This window comes from Chenopodium album, chromosome 10 (genome assembly GCF_948465745.1).
Source record: "Chenopodium album chromosome 10, dcCheAlbu1.1, whole genome shotgun sequence".
Taxonomy (NCBI): Eukaryota; Viridiplantae; Streptophyta; class Magnoliopsida; order Caryophyllales; family Amaranthaceae; genus Chenopodium; species Chenopodium album.
The window spans coordinates 50,436,553-50,461,088 of NC_137843.1; the positions used below are offsets into that span (position 1 = coordinate 50,436,553).

At 33.3% G+C, this 24,536-nt stretch overlaps 2 protein-coding genes, 1 long non-coding RNA gene and 1 pseudogene across 3 annotated transcripts; 1 reads left to right on the top strand and 3 right to left on the bottom strand.

The window, feature by feature from the left end:
* Positions 1-5,022: 5,022 nt before the first annotated feature.
* Positions 5,023-7,005, bottom strand: LOC145564045 (aldehyde oxidase GLOX pseudogene; annotated as a pseudogene).
* Positions 7,006-10,404: 3,399 nt separating this feature from the next.
* On the top strand, positions 10,405-12,668 carry LOC145564046 (uncharacterized). Its single transcript, XR_014094733.1, has 2 exons — positions 10,405-10,540; positions 12,154-12,668. It is a non-coding gene; the product is annotated as an uncharacterized LOC145564046 (long non-coding RNA).
* Positions 12,669-12,865: 197 nt separating this feature from the next.
* LOC145565332 (uncharacterized) lies at positions 12,866-14,129 on the bottom strand. Its single transcript, XM_081625373.1, has 2 exons — positions 13,083-14,129; positions 12,866-13,006 (listed from the first exon to the last, which is right to left on the bottom strand). Exons 1-2 carry the CDS (start codon positions 14,127-14,129, stop codon positions 12,866-12,868), a joined length of 1,188 nt encoding a protein of 395 aa, XP_081481499.1.
* A 1,152-nt stretch (positions 14,130-15,281) lies between these two features.
* LOC145565333 (uncharacterized) lies at positions 15,282-16,071 on the bottom strand. The gene is made up of 2 exons (XM_081625374.1): positions 16,033-16,071; positions 15,282-15,755 (listed from the first exon to the last, which is right to left on the bottom strand). Exons 1-2 carry the CDS (start codon positions 16,069-16,071, stop codon positions 15,282-15,284), a joined length of 513 nt encoding a protein of 170 aa, XP_081481500.1.
* Between the last annotated feature and the right edge of the window lie 8,465 nt (positions 16,072-24,536).

Genomic DNA, 24,536 nt, shown 5'->3' on the forward strand with positions numbered 1-24,536 from the left:
TTGAAAATGATTGGTTTGAATAACATGTTTATATGATTTTTATTAGTGATTGAATTAAATTGATTTGAATTATGATTTATGGAATAAAGTATGATTTTAATGTGTGTTTTAATAAATTGATCTTGAAATAATGATTTTATTGAGTTATGGTTTATGAAATAAAAGTATGTTTAAAGGATTGGTTTTAATAAATAAATTAAGGGTTGATTTTATATCATGTCTTGGTTAATTAAATTATAAATCATGTTTTAAGGTTTGATTTTTGAAAGCATGTGGAATTTAATAAAAAGGAGATTGAATTATATTGAAATTATTAAAAAGGATTTATTGAATTATTGAATAATTATTATTAAAGATTTTTAATCATGTTAGTAATCCCACTATGTAGATTTGGTTTGATAAGACTTTGGATTTTGTATGACCGAGTCTTTCCTCAAGAATAGCTTTGTAATATAAGGAGACTAGTTTGGGGGGTGTGCACACTTGGGTGAGGAATTGGATTTAAAGAGGAATTGGTTCTATTAATTATTATTGAATTACTAGAATGGTTGAAATATTGGAATTGATTTTGAATTATGGATTGGAATTATTGGTTTAATTATTGGAATTGATTTTCAAAAGCATGTTTGCTAATAAATTGAATTTAATTATCTTGCACTTATCGTACTTAGCATATTTTGCTAATTCGTATTTCCTATTTGTTTTGGTTTTCCCTCTTTATCTTAATGGTATGCAGTGTTGACTAATTTCAGGTGAAGTCAATATGTGAGCATATGGAGTCCCGGGAATGTCTTCACCTAGATTAGGAATATCAGTTCTTGTTTTTAATTATGAGTACTCAAGACAGTGGTTACTATTTATGGTTTTATTAATAAAAGAGTTTTGAAGTTTCCACTGCAAAGTATTGGTTTTATTTAGTAAATTTGGTAGCCTTGCGTAATTACGTGGCGGTAATACGCCTAAGTCTATCTCTACGATATAATTATACGTATTTTTCTGGTATTTCCGTAGAGGGAGATTTTGGGGTGTTACAATCTTGATAATGAAATTAAATTGGAAGTATGTTATTTTTATTTAGGTATTATTACACCCAAATTAAAGTTTCCGTTGACTTTTAATTTGTTGACTTCGACCATCTTAATGAAGATTGGATTAAAGCTTGATTTAATAAGTAACGGTTTGACTTGGAACCACTACTAAAAATTGGCCAAATTGCGACCGGCGTAAACGGTCGCAAAAAATAGTGAAAACGGTCGCAATGCATAATTGCGACCGTCAACGGTCGCAACATGGCGGTCGTTATTATCATGGTCGCAAAAAAAAATATTACGACTGTTTGGCGGTCGCAAATTTTTAACGGCCGTTTTACCTACTTTCAACGACCGTAAAAAAAACGGTCGCAAATATTAAAAATTGCGACCGTCTTATGAAACGGTCGCAAATATTGAATTTAGCGACCGCCATAAGCTGTCGCTAAAAGTATTAAAAAAAACAAAAAAAAAAAAAAGAAAAAGACCCACCCAGATTCACCCAAACCACGCACCACCACTACCCTTCTTAAACAACCACTACCCGCCTCCGCCACCCATTACCCACCATCACCTTCGCCCACCTTCAACCACCAATACCCACCACCACCTACCCACCTTTAACCCAGAAAAACAGAAAAAGGAAAAAAAAATCACCTACATAATTTTGAACAAAAAGCAAACAAAAATGAAATAAAACATCATCAAACAATCTATGAAATTCGAACACATAAAGAACAAATTCGAGCAAATAAAATGCACAAAAATTAAATAAAAAAAATCGCCCAAAAATGCACAAAAATTAAACCAAAAAACGAGCAAAAATTTAATAAAAAAATGGCCCAATAATTATACCCAAAAAAAAAAATTAAACCCACAACAATTAAACCCACAATTCGAACAAAAAATTTGACAAAAAAATCAAACAAAAAATCTATGAAATTCGAACAATTATAGAACAAATTCGAACAAAATTATGAAAAACTCGAAATAAAACCAAAATCAAAGGAATTCGAACAGAAAAGCAATTAAAAATCGATAACAAAATCAAACAAACATGGAAATTCGAACGGAAAACGAATTTCAACCAAAAAATTCGAAAATAAACAAAATTTTCAGAAAAATAAACATACCTTTAATAATATATCTTCCTCTTTAGGTTTATATGGTCAAATTCGACCAAGAAAACTCCAGATCTGGAATTTTTAAGGTCGAATTTGACCATGAAAAACCATAACTCGTTTGTTAAAGAAATCCAAACACCATAATTTGTTTGTCGACGAAAATACGTACACCAAAACTACAGCTCTGAAAAAAAATGAAGAAGAAAAAGAGAATGAAGATGGAGGGGCGTGAGAAGCGAACAAAAATGGAGAAGTTAGAAGAAGAAGAAAGGAAATAAAAGAAGTAAGGATAGAGAAGAAAGAGATGGAGGAGCGTGAGAAAGAGAAGTAAGAAGGAAAGAGCAGGAGAGAGAAAAGAAAGAGGAGGGGTGAGCGGCGTGAGGGAGTGTGAAGTAGATTAGGGTTTGTGAATAAGGTATGCTTTTATACCGTATTTTTTTAATTAAAAAAAGGGTCTTTTACGACCGGCTTTGCCGGTCGCAGATTATGATTTTTACGACCGTCTCTTTGACGGTCGCAGATTATGACGTTTACGACCGTCAGAGACGGTCGCAGATTTTGACATTTACGACCGTCTCTTTGACGGTCGCAGATTATGACATTTACGACCGTCTTTGACGGTCGCAAACGATTTATTTTAATTTGGAATTAATTTTATTTGTTCAAACATCCTAGCGACCGTCTAAAAGGCTAAAAACGGTCGTAAAACGGTCGCAAATTTGCGACCGTTGTCAAAGCAGTCGTAATATTGCGACCGCATAAAAAACGGTCGCAAAATATGAATTTTGTGACCGTTTTTCAGACGGTCGTAAAAAAACGGTCGCAATTTAGCCGAATTTTAGTAGTGAACCTACGGGCGATGGTATGTTTACAGATACCAACTTATGGATCCAATAGTAATGTAGACTCCATAGGCATAAAGGAGACAACCCAATATTGTTGAATCCCACACTGTTAAAAGAAGCATGGTCAAGCACATGATCATATTATTGATTCAAACCTGTTCAAATAAGGAAGCAATTGGTGGCAAAGAACAAGGAACCGTCGAACGGTTAAGGCTCAAAGGTCAGGGTAATGTTCTCTTAAGATTTGCCTATAAATAGCAGAAACTCACAAGGAGAAGAACATCATATCGACAAAACATCTAGCAAAAGCATTTCATTTCTTAAAGGCTTAGTAGCCAAGTAATAGGTAGTTTTAGTTAAAATGTTCTGAAATCTACTTGATCATTTACAATTGTATGAACATGGTGGTAATTTTCCCCTCTTAAAATACAATTCTAGCCTTGACTTTATCATTTATATAATGGAAGACATTAACATCTTTCATTTGCGTTCATCTGCATGCTCATTTCTTTGGTTGATTCAATTCTTGCTTAACTTCTTCAAATATTATGATTTAACTTATTTGTTATTGTTACATTAGTGAGATTATCAAAGTATAATCAGTAACAGTTGAAGCAGCCCCTTAATATCATAGAACAATATAGGGTATTTGACTTGTGGATAAAACACAAAATTTATCCCAACATTAGCTAGGGTATATTTAAAATTGATTACTCTATCTTTATTGGTAAACTAGCTCTTATGTATGTCATAACACCATTTTATTTACAGTGAACTACTAATTGTAATTCTAACAAAAAAAAAAGTTCAATTTTTTTTTTAAAAAAAAAAAAAATTACTCCATCTATTTCTGATCTTAAAGATTTAAATGTGCATTGGACCTTTCACCATTTACATTATTATATGTTTCAATTCAATGAAAATAAAAGATCCTTATTGTAAAGTTAATCTACTACGTATATTGATATATGTATCAATTCTTTATGAGGAGAACAATGATTTTGGTAAACAAGATGTTTAACTTCTATTTATGACGTCGAATGACAAGTGCATATTAACTTACAATTAATTTCTATCATCATTTCATTACCCGTTAAAAACAGATAATTTTTCTTTCTATTAATCCATGCGACTGTAGATAACTATTAAATACTCAGGGCCTGTTCTGATTGACTGAACTCAGCTGAACTGAACTGAACTGAACTGAATTGAACTGAATTGAACTGAACTGAACTGAACTAAACTGAGCTGAGTTGAACTTAACTGAGCTGAGCTGAGCTGAACTGAATTGACTTATTAATTAGTGATTTTTAACTACGGATTAGTGATCTTTGATTATTTATTATTATTATTATTAATATAATAATAATTATTATTATTAATATAATTAATTATTGATTATTATTATTATTATTTATTGATGATGATTATTATTATTATTATTATTATTATTATTATTATTTATTAATTACTGATTATTATTATTATTATTATTGTTGTTGTTGTTGTCGTCGTCGTTGTAATAAGAGCTTAAAAGAATGAAATTTGGCTTTATATCATTAGCAATATCATTAGACATAAATTAAGAGTTGAACTGAACTGAGCTGAGCTAAACTGAACTGAACTGAATTTCAACGGAAGAGAACAGGCCCTCACTCTCTCTTTTTTTTAACTTAAAAATTCCTTGAGGTAATAATTATTAACCATTGTAAGGTTCATAGACAACTATACTTTTGATCATCTTGTAGGCTTAGGAGCACTTGGAAGTCTAAGTAAATGTAAACCTAAGTTAACTACTTGAGAGTATTCAGTTTGACAACTATATAATCTAGGATTTAGTCCTTACTTATAGGGACTCATTCTATTAATTAGATGTAGACTGATTGATATATTGACAATTAAAATTAAAAGCAGAACATATGTATAACTAAACTAATTCACCAATATTCATTTATCCAAATCAATCACTTTTACAAATGACAAATGATTTAACAAACCAAAGAATTGCCCATCTCCTAATAAAAGTATAAAACAATCACTAATTAAGCTACCCCACCACCATTCACCAAGAACTAGGACGTTTAAGTTGAACCCAAACACCACGACTAGGAACCCCAGCATGAACCACAAACAACAAGTAATACCCTGGTGGTGCTACATTCACACTCTCCGCCACCCTCGCCGTAACCTTATATGCATACGTCGATAGCTGTTCTACTCTCTCCTCTCCTAACACCAACAACCTCTGGTTCATCCCAAACGAATGTGTCGTAAAAGGCGGTAGCACCATTGTCACCTTAACACTACTACTACTACCACTTCCATTTCCCTCTGCCTCTTCTCTTTTGTACATCCCCAACACGTACGTCACTGACACCATCTGACCGTACGTTACTACCATGCTCTCCGTTTCAACGGCCAAGATTGACGGTCGTAACACGGCGTATTGCTGGTCAAGGTACGGTGGTGAGAATGATTCTAGGCTCAACTCCGTCGGAAATCTTACACCAGGAGTAAAATTGTAATTTACATGCGGGTTTGACCCGCCAATGATGACCCTCCCATCAGATACAAGTACTGCAGAGGAGTGATACATGCGGGGTATTTTTGTCGGGTTTAAAACAACGAACCTCCGGGTCGGGTCGGGCTCATAGGTTCTGTACAAAACCGGGTTTAAAACCGGGTTATCCGCGTTTTCCCAACCGGCGGTCCCATTCCCTGCGCCGTTGATGATGAGTACGTCACCGGTGGGTAACATTATCATATCCGGCATGACACGTGGCATAGGGAGCTTCTCCATGATCCAGTGTGGGCTACTGTCAGTGATTACCATACGGCCGCAGGACTGTGCTGCTGCCACGTAGATACTCTTGTTATTGGCCAAGTCATAGGACTCCGGCCTTGCGCCGCCGCAGATCAAGATTTCGATGTCGGGTGTCGTTGAGTTTCCGGCGATGGGGAGGATGACGGAGGAGCCGGTGGAAGGGTAATTCCGTCTCGCCAACGAGGGCATAATCGGAAACTTTCTGATGACGTGTCCTGTGACGTAATCGAATTCGATTGACCTGTTGTTGGCGAAGATGAAGAGGTTGCCATTAGGGAGGAGGTGCAAGAAAGGGTAGAGGTTGTTCTCCTTGTTACGACCATCCCACGTGTCAAACAAGAATTGGAGGGGGAATCTCCCGCCAAGTTGACCCGGTGGTTTAGGGAAGAACTCGTAGTTGTGGGACCCACGGCCTCCTACGATGATTACGCGGCCGTCGGGTAGGAGGACATTCGAGGCGTACCATCTTCGGGAGGAGAGAGAGACTTCGAGCTCCTCCCAGTCGCACGGGACTACTACACCCGCGGGTCGTGCGCACGGGGTGAACGTGCGGATGATACGCTCACCCTGCGCGTACCCTCCGGTTTGGATTAATTTCCCAGTGGGGTCCACTGACCCGGAGGAGCACCACGTGTCGGAAACCACCGTGAGAGGGCGGAATGAATTCAAAGTGACGTCGTAGAGTATCGAATGCGCTGTGCAATCGTCTGAGACGCATTTTCCGGCGGGAAGAGAGAGATTAGACGGTCCAAAATCAGTACGATCGAATATCACAATCTGATCATTGTTTAAAAGTTGCATGTGCATTGCAGAAATTCCGACGCTTTTCTGAAGTAAACTCCACTGACCCAGAGGAATCCCGACGCCAGAGAAAGAATCCTCGTCGGAAAAAAAGACATCAGGAAGCGTCGGAAGAAGAGGGGAGGAGAAAGAAAGCGTAAAAAGGAGGAGAGAGAAAATCAAGAAAATGGTTTTCTTGATAATAAAACCCGCCATTGTTATTTGTTAAGAGAATGTTGTTAATCCTGTGAATTATTTCGATGTTATTTATAAAATGAGCAGAGGTTTATGATAAATTTGGAAAGGGGGTTTAATGGAATGAAACACGGGAAATGTTGTTAGATTAAAAATAAAAGGGTCGGATGATCCGTGAAATAATGTTAAAAATAAATCTAAGTCATCACTCTATTTTTTAGGGAGGACGAGATATTTGGTTAAGTTGGAAGAAAATTTTAAAATCACAGAGGTGGTGTAATTATGGCGCCTTATAATCCTTTATTAGGGCTGGCTACTTTATTATTCAGCCTAACTAATTACTGGATTTACTGTTACGGAGCTGTTTATGCCAATGTTACAGCTCCAAGTAATTAATGATTATTATTCTTTCTACAATTGTACTCTCTCAAGTTACTTGATTCGTTACTCTTTTAAGCTTTTAAGATATGCTTGTATGATGAGATTGATGAGCATGTATATTTTTTCGCATACTTTTTCTTTAATCTAGCAATGTTTCATGTGTTAATTGTTTTTTGTTATGCCGCAGTGAGGAATCTGATCAAGATATTTAGAAAGTCCTATGGTAAGACAACTAATTTGAGATCAATCTATGGAGCATTTTCTTAAGAATTAAGGGGCCTGTTCTCATTGACTGAAATGAGCTGAAGTCTGAACTGAACTAAACTAAACTAATTAGAGCTGAACTGAACTGAACTGAACTGAAATGAATATTTTATGAGAGAAAGAAATTAAGAGCTGAACTGAACTAAACTGAACTGAATTGAACTGAACTGAAGTGAACTGAATTTATTAAACCTAAACTGAACTGAAAATAATCTGATGAGAACAGGACCTAAGTATAAAATCAGTTTAAAACATATATTTGTATTTCAATCAAACAATCGTTTATACTCTGTAGTAGTTTAATGAGATAATGAAAATCTATTTCACGCATTATATCTCCAGTTATTAATAATCTGTATTAACTACGAATTTACCAATATTAAATTAAAATACAAGCACAAAAATAATATAAATGGATGCATATTAGTACTTATATCAATTTAGGAATGGGTATCTCTTTGGCCCTGTTCACTTCACCTTACAAAAATAATATTCAGTAAAAATAATTTCAGTTCAACAAAAATAAGTTCAATTTAGTAAAAATAAGTTCAGTTCAATAAAATTCAGTAATTTTAAAAAAGAAATATAACTGAAAATCAGTAAAAATAATTTCAGTTCAGCAAAAATAATCTAAGTTTAGTAAAATTAATTTCAATTCAGTAAAATAATTTAGTAATTCAGCAAAAATAATTTCAGTTCAACAAAAATAAGTTGAAGTGAACGGGGCCAAATGTGGCATCAAGACTCATTTAGAAATTCAATTAAATGAGAAATTCAATTTTTAGACTCATTCATGTTAATCATTTTCCTTAGAAAAAAATATATAAGGACTATAGATGAAATATTGATGCTCAACATTGAGGCCATGTTTACTTCACCTTACAAAAATAATATTCAGTAAAAATCATTTCAGTTTAGCAAAAGTAAGTTCAGTTCAGTAAAAATAAGTAACTTTAAAGAATAAATATAACTGAAAATCAGTAAAAATTATTTCAGTTCAGCAAAAGTAATTTAAATTCAATAAAATTAATTTAAGTTTAGTAAAAATAATTTAAGTTCAGCAAATATAATTTCAGTTCAGTAATTATAATTTTAGTTCAGCAAAAATAAGGTGAAGTGAACAGGATTGAAGTGGTTAAGAGATGAGTCCGAACAAAAGAATAAGAATAACTAAATAAGTAACATCTGTTCAGCAACATAAACCCCTTTTTTTGTTAACGAACTTCATAGTGTACGTTTTCGAAGTGATCCACCCTATAAGATAACTATCCGTTTCATAAGATGGACAGTAAAGATCGCATTTTTTTCACTTCGTTCAAATAAGAGTTATACCCGTAAGGAATTCTTCTGTTTTTCAGTATGATCTCTATCATCATCTCTATTCCCTTTATCAATTCTCTTATCCCACCTAGATCTATGAATTTGATAGTATTTGACTATATAAATGTTGGAACTACTATAACTTACTAACTACGGAGTATTTGAGACATTTGCCATATTGTTTGAGAATTAGCTGTTGTCTACTTTGTATTTAAGTATTATTGAATGTTAATGAATATGCATGTTTGGAAAAATTAGTTGTTGTCTATTGGTTGTAATCTTGTAAGTTGTAACTAGTAAATTGACTTTTAAGGCTACTAACTATGATTTTTGAAGTATTTATTAATTAGAAAATTATTACTCCATACTTTTTTTTTGAGGACAATTATTACTCCATACTTATTATTCATTAATTAATGAAGCAATTATTAATTATTAATACAGAGTAATTATTAATTACCCCAAATCAATTATTACTATAAGTATTAAATATTAATCATTGGAGTAATAACTAATTAGAATCATTGGAGTAATTATTGATTAATAATACTACTCCGTATTAATTATAAGAGTAATTTTTAATTATTAATGCTATTAATTATAGGAGTAATTATTAATTATTAATAATACTAATTCTAAAAGTAATTATTAATTGTTGGAGTGATTAGTAATTATTACTCTCTATGTAAATCCATAATATTATTCCTTAATTTAAAATTTCAAATAATCCTTTATTGTAATTTAGATAAAATGATGAGATAAGTGCTATCTTTTTGACACATAATATCTTTAGTTATTAATACTCCGAATTAATTAGGTTTTTGGCAATATTATTAATAAAAGCTCGATCAAAATAAAAGAAATTATTGACCATGAATATAAGGTTTATAAGGAAATTTTTTTTGGTTTTTAATAAGGGCGAGTGATGAGTATCGATCCTAAAAACACTTCAAACCGGAAGAGGAGCTCTAACCACTTGAGTTATCCCTCACTCTCAGGATTATATGGAATATTGATGGTACATTAAAGCGATTCCAAACAAAATTACATGAAAAAAACGAAGATATTAGCAATATTTGAAAATTAGTTACTTTACATTTAATATAACTTTGCTAGGTTGACTAAACATTTGTATTTTTTTTTTGTATGTGAGTGCGCGAGCGTGCATGCGTGCGCGTGTGAGAGAAAGATTAGTGAAAGTTAACAAACATATATGGTACATTTTTTGTTGTAAATTGATTGTAACTAAGTAAATTAATGACAAAATAGATCACTAAATATGTTTAATATAGTATATATAGATGATTTTAATAATTAAATTAATATTCATTAGATTAATTACCATATATCAGTTATTATTACTTTGATTATTATATAATTCTCCATATTTTATTACTTATTCCATTTTAGCTTTTGACTCTATTCACTCATTAACCATTATTTACTAATTACACGTAATGAAAATATACTCATATATTTTTTTGACGAGGAAAATATAGTTAGGTCTGTGAGATTTGTTTCAATATTACTTTGAAAATATCACGGTTGCTAAATACAACCCCTATTTACTTAACACACCCCCTTGAAATCCCCAAAATACCCTTCTCCCTATGTTGTTGTTTCAATTGCTCACTAATCCTCCCCTTAATTTTTACACGACTCTTTTGCTGCAAAAACTCAAACAATTGAAAACGATTCCATGGTTGCAAAGTTGGTGTTCTTTCGACGAAAAAGGGGCAATTAAAATCGAATTTTCGTCAATATCCCATTGTTGTTAAGGTATAATCTCACAATTATCATAATTTTTGTTCCTCTAAGTTTTTAATTAATATTAGGGTTTATTTATTGTGTTTTCTACAGTCGAATTTGATGCGATTATTGATTTCGTGGGTGTTATCTGTTTAATTGTGGTCGTTTTTTTGTTTTTTTTTTCAATTGAATTTCATGATTATTGTTATTTTTTGTACTATGTATATAATTGGGGTTAGATGCAAGTGTATAATTGGGGTTATTTTTTGTCAATCAAATTGATGATTATTGGTTTTGTTTAGTACTCTGTATTCAATCTTTGTTATTCAATTGATTAAAAAAAAATAATCTAATTGGGTCCTTTAAAAAAAACAAATTGGGTAAATTGTTGGTTAAGAGCAGTATTTCATATATTTTGTATAATTTAATATCATCTAATTTGAGTATCTTGTGTGAAATAGATTGAGTATTTCATATAGTTGGGCTAAAACAGATGGAGATATTTCATGTAGCTGGGATATAATAGATGACTAGGTTTCATATAAGTGGGTTGTAATAGAGGCATCTAATTCATGCCTTAGTAATGAAATTTAGGGTACTGTCTCATATGGCTTATCCGAAATTGCTATTTCAGTGATTGCTATTTGAATTGAAGATTTTGAATAGTATACTAGTTCTTGTGGAGTAGAGTAGTAGTAGTATTGACTAATGACCAAAAATTGGTGACTAATGACCCAAAATTAGTGACTTATGACCCAAAATTGTTGTTGTTTTGGTGACGATGCAGTCTGGTGTTGTGGTGTTGTCATGTTACTGCTGTGATATTTTTTTTTACTCAGAAAACGAAGTAATTATATTACAGGCTTAAAGCCTTTAAAACCAAATCATCCAAATCATGCAAAACCCAAACCATCTTGCTGGAAGGGAAAATAACAATATGCTTTGGGGAAAAGTGAAAATTAAAAGTCCAGATAAACTAAGCTAGAAATATTAAGGCAATAACCAAGATCAGAGAACATGAGAACAGAACATTGGTCCTGAAAGGACTGGATGATAACAACAGTTTTTTTTCTTCTGCTGTGATATAGTATGTAATTGATATCTTTCTCCATGGCCATTAGCCGACAGTGGGGTCCACTATATGCCATTAGTAGAGCCGACAATACTTGCCTCTCTTTCTCTCTTTTCTCTAATTTTTCACTTAAACTCACAAAATAAAATTATCATCTTTCTATTTTTGGAAACCTTAACCTTTCTTCTCTCCCTTTTCTTCTTCTAACCTTAACATAAGCATCTTGGACAACTACATTATTCCATGTTATAAGCTTGCTTAGTATATTGATGACCTCGTTTTGTCTAGTGTATGGTGCCTAATGCAAATTTATGATTCTTTTTAAGACCTCATTAATTAGATTTTACCGAAGTGATTTCAAGATTACTTGATAACTAAATACATACTCCCTAGAAGTGTATATTATGTTATTTGCATAGTACTCCATATAATAAAGTAAGTAGTATGTGACCCCTTTTATAATTTCTTTCTTGAAATGTAATAAGACAATGGAGTGGTAACTTGGAAGAGTTGGCATTGTTAAATAGTTACTCCGTAATTTTGTCATTATCTAATTTTTACTTGGATGTAGATGGTCGATGGAAAGAAAAATCGGCTACATAATAAGCAAATTACAATTTCTGCTCGAGCAAAACGTGCATTAGTGAGGGCATTTCAAGATCCATTACCTGATAACATTACTCAAGAGATTCCGGAGGAAGCCCAAGAGGAGCCTAAGGAAGTTGGAGGAAAACGGGCATGGAACAAAAGACCTCGCACTTTTGATTGGAAACTAACAATTCCAGCGCCGGGTGGTCCGATTTATCTCAGTCTGTGTTGAACTGTTGATGGTGTTCTCAGTTCTATAACTTATTGGGTTTTAGTGGTTCTTTATATAAGATGCACCTGTATGTATTCCATGTGGAGCGGAACGTTTGTGCCTGAGCTTTGAGTTAAACTCTGTTGCATGTACTTAATATGATGCTTTAGTAGCTCAATTATGATGCATCTATACTGTCATACAATTGGAATTTGTAAAATTATACAGAGTACTTTGTACTTAAATGTGATAATTCTTGAAATAGTCAGGGGCTGCGGATTTGGACTTGTTTAATTTTTCAATAATAATTGCTATCTTTTCCCTCATAAAAAAAATTATAATCACTTAGCACTTAAAATTTAAATTCCTAAATAGTGCAAAACATAATACTAAATGAAATCAATAGAATATAATTCCTTAAATTAATCTCTAATGTTGTAGTTGAAACACAAAACAAACTTTTTCAAACAAGCTAAGCTACTGTTTAACGTCCTCGAACGTTTGCAATTTTGTGCCACTGATTAATTCTTGATTGCAAAGGTATGTCCCATCCATTGACACTAGCATGATGATGGCGCCAATATGGATATATGGGTGGAAGCGGAGAATCCTCTTTCATCTCAATCTGTTCAATTAATAAAGTTAATTAGATGCAAAGTAACATTGAATTAAATTAAATATACTACCAACAGTACACATACCATTATAAAGTGCTCAGATGACTTTAAAAACCCAAGTGTTATAATCCGTTCTGGAGAGTTTTTTCCTTCATCTGCAACTAAGGGTAGAAAGGTTAAAGACTGGTCCACTGCCCAACTAACAACCACAACATTATATTTAGTGGCAATGACGAAACCCATATCAATCATACTCATCCAGTAAAATTTTGGTGTTGGTCCCACGTAATGTTGAACAGATTGCAAAGTCCTGTTACAATCACATTCCCCTAATACATCAAAATACAAGGTATATCTATATTCAATTTCAATAGCTAGTTCATGCCTCACGGTTGGCCATCGATGTTCATCCTCGTACATCCATCGAGCAATGGCTCTATACCTACAATTTCCATCTCCAATAACATTATGGATATACTGAACAAAAGGCAGAATGGGCAAAGGTAGATCATCAACAAATGGAGCAACATTCAAAGACAGACCTTGGAAACTATTTGAGGATTTAACACTTTTATTAGAAGAGACATGTGTAGGAGACTTTCCACGACCACAAGAAGAAGACCTACCACGTCCTGGAACAGAGGCAGATGAAGAAGATCGTCCACGACCACGACCTGTGACTGTCGTTTTAGAATATTTAGAGCACATTTGTTCAGTGTACTCCCAATTGCATGGGTCTCTTTTTGTAGAATTATTCTTTGTTGATGGACGACCTCTGTTATTTTCATTACACTCTGGCTCTCTCAAACTTGTGAATTCAGGATAAATCATTTTTTCTAATTCAGCTGCCAATTTTTTCTTCCTATCTTCAGGTTGATTCAAAATCGCCATAAAATATGAATGTAATACTTTATCAATATCATGTTGACACTCAAATTCAAATTTATTTGATGGCATATCTTGTGAAGAGGCATCATCTATATTAAGCAATTTCCAAAAAGGATGAATATCTGAAAGTTGAATACTCCTACCTTCACGTTCCATTGCCATCATCTCATGCGCGCACGGAAGACCATGTGTCTTTCTCAAATAACACCCACAAATACTATCATCCACACCAACAGATTCCATCCGTTTATACTCATTGTCAAGTAAGCGTAAAGCTTTATGAGTAATTTTGCCTCTTAAAAACATGAAGAGTCGTAATACAGTGACATGGGGATCTCTGTTTTGCGACCTTTGAAAAGTTGCCTTGATTTCGTGTGTTTGTGACTCTAAAAATGAGTGAATTTTAGGCCATATGGTATCCAAACTCCCAGTCGAGGTCTTCAACCAACATTTTAATGATGAATGCCCACTTTTCGCCCTAGATAGTAAGAGAAAAATTATTAATCTACTTATTTTCATAAATATATATATATATATATATATATATATATATATATATATATATATATATATATATATATATATATATATAGATTTCTTATAAAATTAATTAAGTACCTGTTACTTGTCCTGTTTCCAAAATGTAGAACATTCATGTATAAGATCGAACAAATCTGTTTCTATATGGAATAATCCATGATTTATTCACATATTTGAGGATAGCAGGCATTTTAGCAAAAGCGGTAGTCATTTCTTTGAACCTTTTCTCATACATAGCAATAGTGTTAGCTTCTACTACTCTTTGCCACCTTTTCACATAAGCATTCACAATAAGTCGATTTTTTGTCAACTTTCACACATAATTCTCCACATTTTTCTGAATATGCCTAGTACATAAAAGATGAAAAGAATTGGGAAATACAATGGCAATAGCATTCATAAGAGCCAATTCCCTATCAGTTACAATTGCACCTGGTAATTTATCTGGATCAAATAATTGTTTCACACAACTAAGAGCCCATTCATAACTCCCTCTTTGTTCATCTTTTAACCAAGCAAATCCAATAGCAAAATTTTTACCTGTGGGAACCATGCCAACTATTTCTAGAAAAGGCATTTTATATTTATTTGTCTTGTAGGTGCAATCAACTATCAAAACGTAGTGAAATAAACGCAGCATACTAATTACATTAGGATGTGCAAAAAATATATCCCTTACCACATCCGTGCCTACTTCTTCCCGATGCCACTGAAAATAACCATTATCAACAATTAGTTTCATAAGTTGTTGCATCACAGATCGACCTCCTAGTGACTCTGTTTTAAACTTTTGACGGGCATTGTATATGTGCTTCACTGTAACCAGAGTCTTTTTATTCACTGTTTTCAAAATATTCATAATTTGAAGTGGTTGTACATGAGCTTTGAAAGCTCTTGTACTAATGATGGGTCATCTTTACTCAACTTGCCGATAATTGCACGACCCTCATTATAGTCTGGAAGTTTATGATTGTGTATACCATGGCGGACAAACACACTCCATCCACCACCAACATGCTCTTTTGCTTGAAGTCTGAAAGGACACATCATTTTTTTTGTTCCTGTAAATTTTTCCACATCCACGGGAATTCCAGACTTGCTGAGCCTATATTTACCGGCTCTCTCACAAGTTAAGGTAGCTTTTGCCGTACCTAGTCCATGACCTTCTCCATATTGTGAACGAGCAATGATAATGACCATATTGTGCATTTTACCAACTTCTATGACCCAATCAAGCATGGCTTTTCTAGAAGGAAATATAGTTGTGGTTGTAAAATATTCACTATAGTCAATTGCATTCTCACATACTTTTTCAATGTATGCATCATCCTATCAAAGTTAAACAACATTAAAAAAAAAAAAATCATATAACATATCAAAATTATATTTTTCAAGCCTCGTAAAAAGCATATAACAATACTTTTTCAAGCCTTTTATTATTCATGTATGATAACAAAATTAAAGCATATCATTTCATTAAAAGCATATAACATGCCACAACAGATAATCATGCAACTTGTGTTAAAAGAGTACTCATATCAATTGTTCGTCCATAATCTTGATATTTTGTACTTGGAAAAAAAATATAAGAAATAGATAAACTTACATTAATTCCAAGATCTTCCAGATCAAAATTATCATCCATTGTAATCCCAATGAGTATTACATTTATTCAGATTCTTTATCAAGTTGAAAGAGGAGGAGAAAAGATAATTTATATATTTCTATTAGGGTTAAAAAATAAGGGGAAAAGGGTGAGGAGAAAAGATAACTTTTATATTTCTATTAGGGTTAAAAACTAAGGGAAAAAGGGTTACGTCAAGTAAACTTAGGTTGCGTTTAGCACACCCCGAAAATATTTATTATTTTTAAAATTACAAAAATTAAAGATAATAAGGATCAAAGTAAAAGGGTGATGGTAAATATGAAAAGTAAAAGTGGAACAACTATTTTAAAAAAGAACTTAAAAAATATTAATGATCATTGGAGTAATTATCACTATAATAATTGCAGTAATTATTGATAATTTTTTTTGTAATTATCTATTAATAATTGTTGGAGTAATTATTAAGTAATTCTGAAATAATTAATTGCACAATATTAATTATTGAAGTAATTATTAATTATTCATGTAATTATTAATTACAAAATATTAACTATATAAGTAATTATTACTCCCATTCGTCCCCGAAAGATCGACCCTTATGGGCCCAATTTTCATGGGTATTAAGAAAATTAAATAAGAAGTAGTTAAAGTACATTTGAAAGGTAATTTTACATGGGGTTGCAAAAAAGTAGAAAGAGAAAGTAATAAAAGTACATGAAAAAGCAAAATTTTCACGAGAAAGATAGTTCTATGTTGCAAATTAGAGGAAATTTTAACGCAGATGGAATGATCATTTTGGGACTTAAATTTTGGCCATAAGGGTCGAACTTTTGGGGATGAGGAGAGTAATTATTACTCACCCACTCTACTCTATGATGATACAATAGCAGTAAAGGGAGTGTGTATTATTTTAAAAAGTGAAGAGGTTATATTTTATACAAAAAAAAAATGGTTAAAATAATGAGATTTATTAAAGCTTTGGATATATGACTACTTTATGAGCAAGCCCTATTTTATCTCCTTAATAAACAAAATTTATTTATCAAAATAAATCAATTATTGTGGTATCCATTTTCTAGTCATCATGACATATTTGTAAATAAATCAACTATTGTAAGGATCATTTTTAACAAAAAAGTTGTTGATTTATTTACAATTTTGCTATTTGATAAACATATTTTGTTTATTAAAGAGATAAATTAGTATTTTCTCAGGTAAACATATTATGGTTTAATTACGTAAAGTAAAACGAATATATAAAAATACGAGAAACATGCACAACATTTTGAGGTAAAAATTGTCAACAATAATACGACCTTTCAACGGTCTTTCAAAAATAATATAACCTTTTAATTATTCTGGAATAAAACAACCTTTTATATGCATTTGCTAAAACCGGTTAGTCACTTGTTTGATAGGTTTAATTTACACGTTTCGCGCTATAATTAGTCCTTTTTTTTTTTAAAAAAAGTTGAATTTAATTTTTAAAAAAAAAAAAACACCCTTAACAGCCCCTTTCCCCGTCAAACCAAGTAAGTCATCGCAGTCAACTACCTCCACCACCACTGACCACTACATCCCCTACTAACAGCGAAACCCATAAGCATCACCACCATCGTCATCGAAAACTCCCATTGTATCTCGGAAGAAACCCAACCCGCCCTAACCCCCACCCCCCACAATACATATCCCCACCTTAGCCCCTAGCCGCCCGACCGAAACCACCACCGCATCCCTTCCACAGAGCCCGAAACCCCCTACTCCACTACAATATCACCACCCCACCTTAGCCCTCCAGAGCCTCAAAACTTCCACCCCATCTTTGACGAAGCCCCAAAACTTTAAACCCGCCCTCCACCATGGTTGAAATCTCTCAAAACAAGTCAAGGTCGGGGTAGCGGCGGGGGAGAGTGTTGGAAGTTCTTGAAGTAAAACCAAGAAAGTTACGGTGTTTATTCTTTTGACTGTTGGGATTTAATGGCTATTGGAATCCCTTAATTTTAGCTTCCTCTTATTGCTAATTTAATGGGCATTATTGCTGATTAATGTTGTTACTTAAAACTAGCCGTTACCCTTTTAATGTTGATTAAAGCTAGCTCTTATTGGGGATTAATGGGTGGATGTTACACCACTTGATTGATGACCATTTCCCCTTAATTGCTGGTTGTTTTTACTCCCTCCATTGCCTTATAAATCAACATTATTCACCTCCGAAAGATATGACAAAAAAAACCATCCATCTTTAAATTCTTACCTTCTCTTAAAATATATCCCTTCGGTTTTTGGGCAAGTATTCTGAATTCCAGTCGGATTTGTGAGTGCACACAAATTCCGGCGCCGTGCTTATCCTGGAGGGCGACCACTTGATGTCTACTGCACCGGGGTAGCGCGGAATCGTCTTTTAGCTCAGTGGTTTACCACGACGCGGCATTTGTCAATTGGTCTACACAACATTGAGATAAGTACTTTCGTTTAATTTGCTTATCTACTAACAATCTAAAAGACGATTGATATGATTTCTAAATATTTGAATTTTTGATATGTCAAATTTAGACAATGTTGTGATTTGATTGCATTCTGACCAATTTATTTTATTGAGTATACTGTTGTTGACTTGCTGTTGCTATCATGATTTATCAAGCAATCTTTATTACGGATTATAATAGTATTGCTTATAGGTTGTCTTCATGCTATATCTATGATTATTAATTTGCAGTGGTTGGTTGGCTGAATTTAAGAATTTAATTTTTTGCTAAAGTTTTGAGAATTGTGAATGTTGGCTTATTATTTAGGATAGTTTTCTTTTATGGAGCAATTTTTATGTTGCGTAGATATACTGTTAGACTGATGATGGAATAATTTCATATTATGATTGGGATAATGGGATTTTATCCTCTGAACTTTTTGCTGGGACTTTTCTTGAGTAATACCGTAATACCAAGCATATGTTATTTGTATTATTATTCATGAATTTTTATGAAGTATTGTATTATAGTACTGCAATGAAGGTTGTATTGTTGAGATGATTGTTATCATTATTATTTCACTTTGTTGGATGCTTTCCAATTAATTATTAAATTGATTTTATTTCTTAAATGGTTGAGTGATTGCTTTATGTTATGTACTTATGCATAAGATTGTACTTGGTACTTTACAATAATTTGAATAGATTTGTTTGGTACATGTTACTAATATTGTAATATGGGTTACTTTATTTTAATTGATCAATGATATTATGTTGTTGAATATATGGTGCAATATAACTAGTTGCAATCTTATATAATAACATGACGGAGTGTTATAATGTTTCCTAAATCTCATTGTTTTGTGGAGTTTTTGTTGATATTCTCTAATGCCTATGCTATATTTTTGAGATTTTAGGACTTGTTCGTTATTCGCGGATTTCTGGGAGCAGTCCCAAAGATGACCCCCGATCAAAGGTCATCCTTGGTCGGTTTGGGCTGAAATTTTAGGAGCATGTTTGGGACACATGAGGCTTATTTTTCAACGGTTGGATTCTCACTAGCTGCTCAAATTAGTAAGTTATGATGACATCTTGAGGCCCTTATTTACAACGAAGACGGTTGGACATCTCATAGAGGTCTCACACATGTTACTTGATTTAATTCAAGGGAGGTTCATTCTAAACCAAGTCTCATGATATTATGTTTATCATTTGGATTAATTCCTAGTAATCATCTTGACGAAATATGCTTTTGTGGTTGTTGACAAAGTATGTTGAATGTTGAATTTGTCAAGTAAATATTTGTTGAATGATTAATAGAAATTAAAGTTATAATGTCAATATTTTATGAATATGACATTTTATTGCATATAATCAGTTACCTTTAATTTGTTGGTTCTACATTTTATGGATTAACTTGTTATTCAGTAGGATGTTTTGAGCAATGTTTTTTAACATGTTTTTGAGGTGCATGTATGTACTCCGAGTACTACTTTTTAGCATGATTCATGTATGGTGTTGAGTATGGATCGGAGTTGAGGTATACTATGTCAATTGATTGAACCCATGATATGCAATACTCGTATTGAGAAGCTTTGTTCTCATTTGATTCATTACCTTATTTTCGGTATTTCATTAACATGAGTAAAATTTATAATTCTTAAACTTGTTGAGTTTTGTGAAGGGAAATTATATGATAATTTTTCTGTAAGGATAGTAAAGTATATTTTGGGAATTAGACTACAATTTTTTTCCAATTTTTATGATGGTTTAGTGTTACCGCCTATAACTCTTTATTGTGTTATAATTCTTTATGGATAAAGCATGGGTAATTTGTAAATGCCCTGAATTTCATATGTTGGAATGAGAATTAATATTTTGAAGTGTTGTTGAATTATTATCTTTAATTAATTCAATGTTTCAAAGATCTATTTTTAATCATGTTATTACACCCAAGTTCTATGACATAGTTGTGATTTTTTTTTTTTTTTTTTTTTTTTTGGATTTGGACCTTATCCTTTCATGTGGGGGTTCAGGTTTTTTATAAACTTATGTAATTTCTTTATAATTAATTTATGTTATTAAAGACCCCATATGAATTTTGGAGGGAGTTTCATTCATTGAGAATGTAGGTTTTAGGCGTACTGCTAAGGGCTTTGATCTGAATCGGACTTTGTTGTCCAATGTGGGGGAAATAATAAAGAATTAGTATTGGACTCAAAGTCTAGGCTCAGTTTTTGCTTGGTAATTGCATTTTAGTTCATGACTTTTTATGCGAGTCTTGGAGTAATTTTATCCTGAGCCTGATTGATCCTTTATATGGATAATTTGTCTTTGAGCATATATGTATGTTTGTTAGCACTATGTTTCAAGTGATTAGATATGCACAATGGAATGCCATATGTCTTTCTTTCTTCTTTGAACAAAGCCTGAAAATGCACATTAATGTTAGAGTTTTCTATTGTTTAATGCAAAGCCTGAAAGTGATTAATTGTGCTAAAGACGGGTTTTAATTTGATGGTGTTTGCCTTACAATTTGTTTTGGTGTCTCTATGTCTTTAGAGTATCTACTTTAAATCAGTGGAATATCATGAGTGATTGTTTCCATGGAAGAAGTCATTGAATATTAGTTAGATTATGTCTAACTATGTGCAGAATATTACAATCTTTTTCCTGGGATTGTGATGCTTAATATCTCTTTTATGGATTGTGTTGCTAATTCACCGAGTTCTCGTTAGAAGTCTTTAAGGCTAAAAATTTGATTTGGATGAGTCATTGCTATCAGATAAATTTTTTGAATTTATTGATTATATGGGAGCAATTGTGTCCATTTAGTATTGCTATGTTTCTTGGGAACTATTCTTAGTCTATTATTGCTTATTATGTAAGTAGATTAAGAAAGTATACTCTTAACTCGAGCAATGATCTTTAGATCGGTTTGAGGAGGTTGCATAGGTACTTGAAAAGTACACAAGATTAGAGTTTGCACTATTGCAAGTTTCAATTCCATGAGTGATTGGAGTTCGAAGATGAGTTCAAACTCAAGCGGTTATGTCAGCACCACTAAGTGGTGGAGCTATGTTTTGGAATTGTGCTAAGCAGCCTTGTTTTGCTATGTTTGTTTTGGAATAATCTAAATTTATTGCTTTTGAATTGACAGGTTATGAGGCAAGATGGTCAAGGGTATATGGCTCTTATGAGCACATGTGTTTGCAAATGTCCCATTGAAGGAGAATTCCTTGTGATTTGCAGGTCGTGGTTACTTTTGATTGAACCATGCCTATAATGGTTGATGTCAAAGATAAATTGTCGAATAGAGTGATATCACTAGACTAGAAAAAGTCTAAAAGGAATGTTACGGATCCGTTAACTAATAAAGGCCTGTGTATAAAACTAGTTTTGGTAACATCGGAAGGGATGGGACTAAAAGCCCAAAGTATGAATTACAAGTAATCAACTCCTACTCATCATGAGTTCAAAGGGGAACATTATGAAATAATTCGGAAGCACAAAATTTGATTTTGTCCATCCCTAGATGTTTGATGTGTGCTTGCTACAAATGGAAAGAGGATGAGCAAATGGCTCTTAATGAACCCATATCCATATTTTTGGTGGTGTGATGTAGCTCACACTTGATGGGATTCACCTACTTAGGTGTGGAAGTGTGGCCGCTTCCTATGAGTATTGGGTGGGCTAATACTCTAGAGCACCTATGAGCATCCAGGCTGGACGTATGGCCAGTATAATGCGTCACCTTTATTCGCGGAATTTCAGAATATTATACATGTTCAATTGTGTGGCTCAAAGTGACGGGTCCCTAACTCCCTATTAAGTTCAAGACGAAGGTCACTTGGTAGGTGAGGGATCATAGCTTGATGTCCACTATGTGTTAATTCAAGTCGCGAGACATTGACACTTATGCAATTGTTTTGTTTTGCCCAAAACCAATTTTCTCTCTTTCTTTCTTTTCACTTCTTCGAACGTGTGGGGGATTGTTGGAAGTTCTTGAAGTAAAACCAAGAAAGTTACGGTGTTTATTCTTTTGACTGTTGGGATTTAATGGCTATTGGAATCCCTTAATTTTAGCTTCCTCTTATTGCTAATTTAATGGGCATTATTGCTGATTAATGTTGTTACTTAAAACTAGCCGTTACCCTTTTAATGTTGATTAAAGCTAGCTCTTATTGGGGATTAATGGGTGGATGTTACACCACTTGATTGATGACCATTTCCCCTTAATTGCTGGTTGTTTTTACTCCCTCCATTGCCTTATAAATCAACATTATTCACCTCCGAAAGATATGACAAAAAAAACCATCCATATTTAACTTCTTACCTTCTCTTAAAATATATCCCTTCGGTTTTTGGGCAAGTATTCTGAATTCCAGTCGGGTTTGTGAGTGCACACAAATTCCGGCGTCGTGCTTATCCTGGAGGGCGACCGCTTGATGTCTACTGCACCGGGGTAGCGCGGAATCGTCTTTTAGCTCAGTGGTTTACCACGACGCGGCATTTGTCAATTGGTCTACACAACATTGAGATAAGTACTTTCGTTTAATTCGCTTATCTACTAACAGAGAGCAGGGTGGTGGTTGTTTGGAGAGAAGAAAGGGTCGGATTGGAGTCGGGGTAGAGGTGGGGGAATGCTGACCGCCGGTGGATGACCGAGGAAGGAGGTTGGGGAGGGGGAAGTAATGTGCTATTGAACGGGGATGGGGAAAGGATTCTGTTTTTATTTAAGTTTTTTTAGTTGATTCATTATTATTAATAGAAAACTTTTAAAATAATAATAATAAAAAATCTTAACCAATCACCACGCGACAAGTGTTCGAGTTAACCTACTAAACAAGTTGCTGGTTTTCTATCCTATTTATAGCAGATGCATGTCAAAGGTCGTTTTATTTCGAAATAATCAAAAGGTTGTTTTATTTTTGAAACATCGCTAAAATGTCGTATTATTCCTGACAATTTTTCCACATTTTGAGTATGCAATGTATTTTAATTTATGAGACAAATGGAGTTACGGTTAGTTATAAAGTGATAATTTATTATGAATTATTTTTATTCATTAATTATATTGATTATGAAATGTCAATATTACGGAGTAGTTATATAATAAGAAAATTGATTTTATTCATTCCAGCTATCAATTACTTTTGAAAAATCAAAACTGTGAAAGAAATTTGCCTTTTTTTGTACTAGATACCCGACAACCCAAATAATTGTTTTATCCTTTAATTTTGACCATCACATTGTACTTTGTCCGCCGCTCCTAGCACCATTAAGACCACTACCAACACCATTTTTGGTGGTGGCCTGGGGGTAGGGGAATTGAAGGATGGTTTTTCGAGTGGTGAAGGAGAGGAGGAAGTCGTTTTTAGTAGTGATAAGTGGAGGGAATGGTTTTTCGATGGTGGTGGGGGGGGGGGTGGTTTTGGTGGTGGGTGAAGGGGAAGGGAGGGTTTTTATACTTAGTACTAATTATTTTTGAAAAACAAAAGGCGAATTTCCCTTAATGTTAAGTTATGTTAAAATAACTAATAGTTGAGATTAATAAAAGGGAATTGATCAAGTTCGATAAATAAACTCAATTTCTTTAATATTATTAATTAAGGGCTTGTTTGACATCATTTTTGGTTTTTAGTTTTCTGTTTTTGGCATCAAGGGCACGATTGCAGCTGTGTCAAAATGTATTCTTAGTAAAATGTATTCTAATTTAGCTGCAGAATTGAAATAAGAGGGGATTGGTTGGTGAAGTTTAAAGACACTGACCACACTCTGTCTTAGTGTCTTGTACCGCTATAACTTAAATGCACCTACCATAAAACTTGCTCTATAAAGGGTTACATAACCTTAACATTGATGTAGCTATTTGCCTATGTATGGTATATTGGTATTTATGTCTCTAAATTAATTTGTTGCGTGCAATATTACTATGGGAGCTACATACACATTATGCATTTACATAAGTAATGCACTATGTTAATTGTGCACTCTGCATCAACACCGCCGGTTCCCCTTGTGCGGTGCATGTACATCT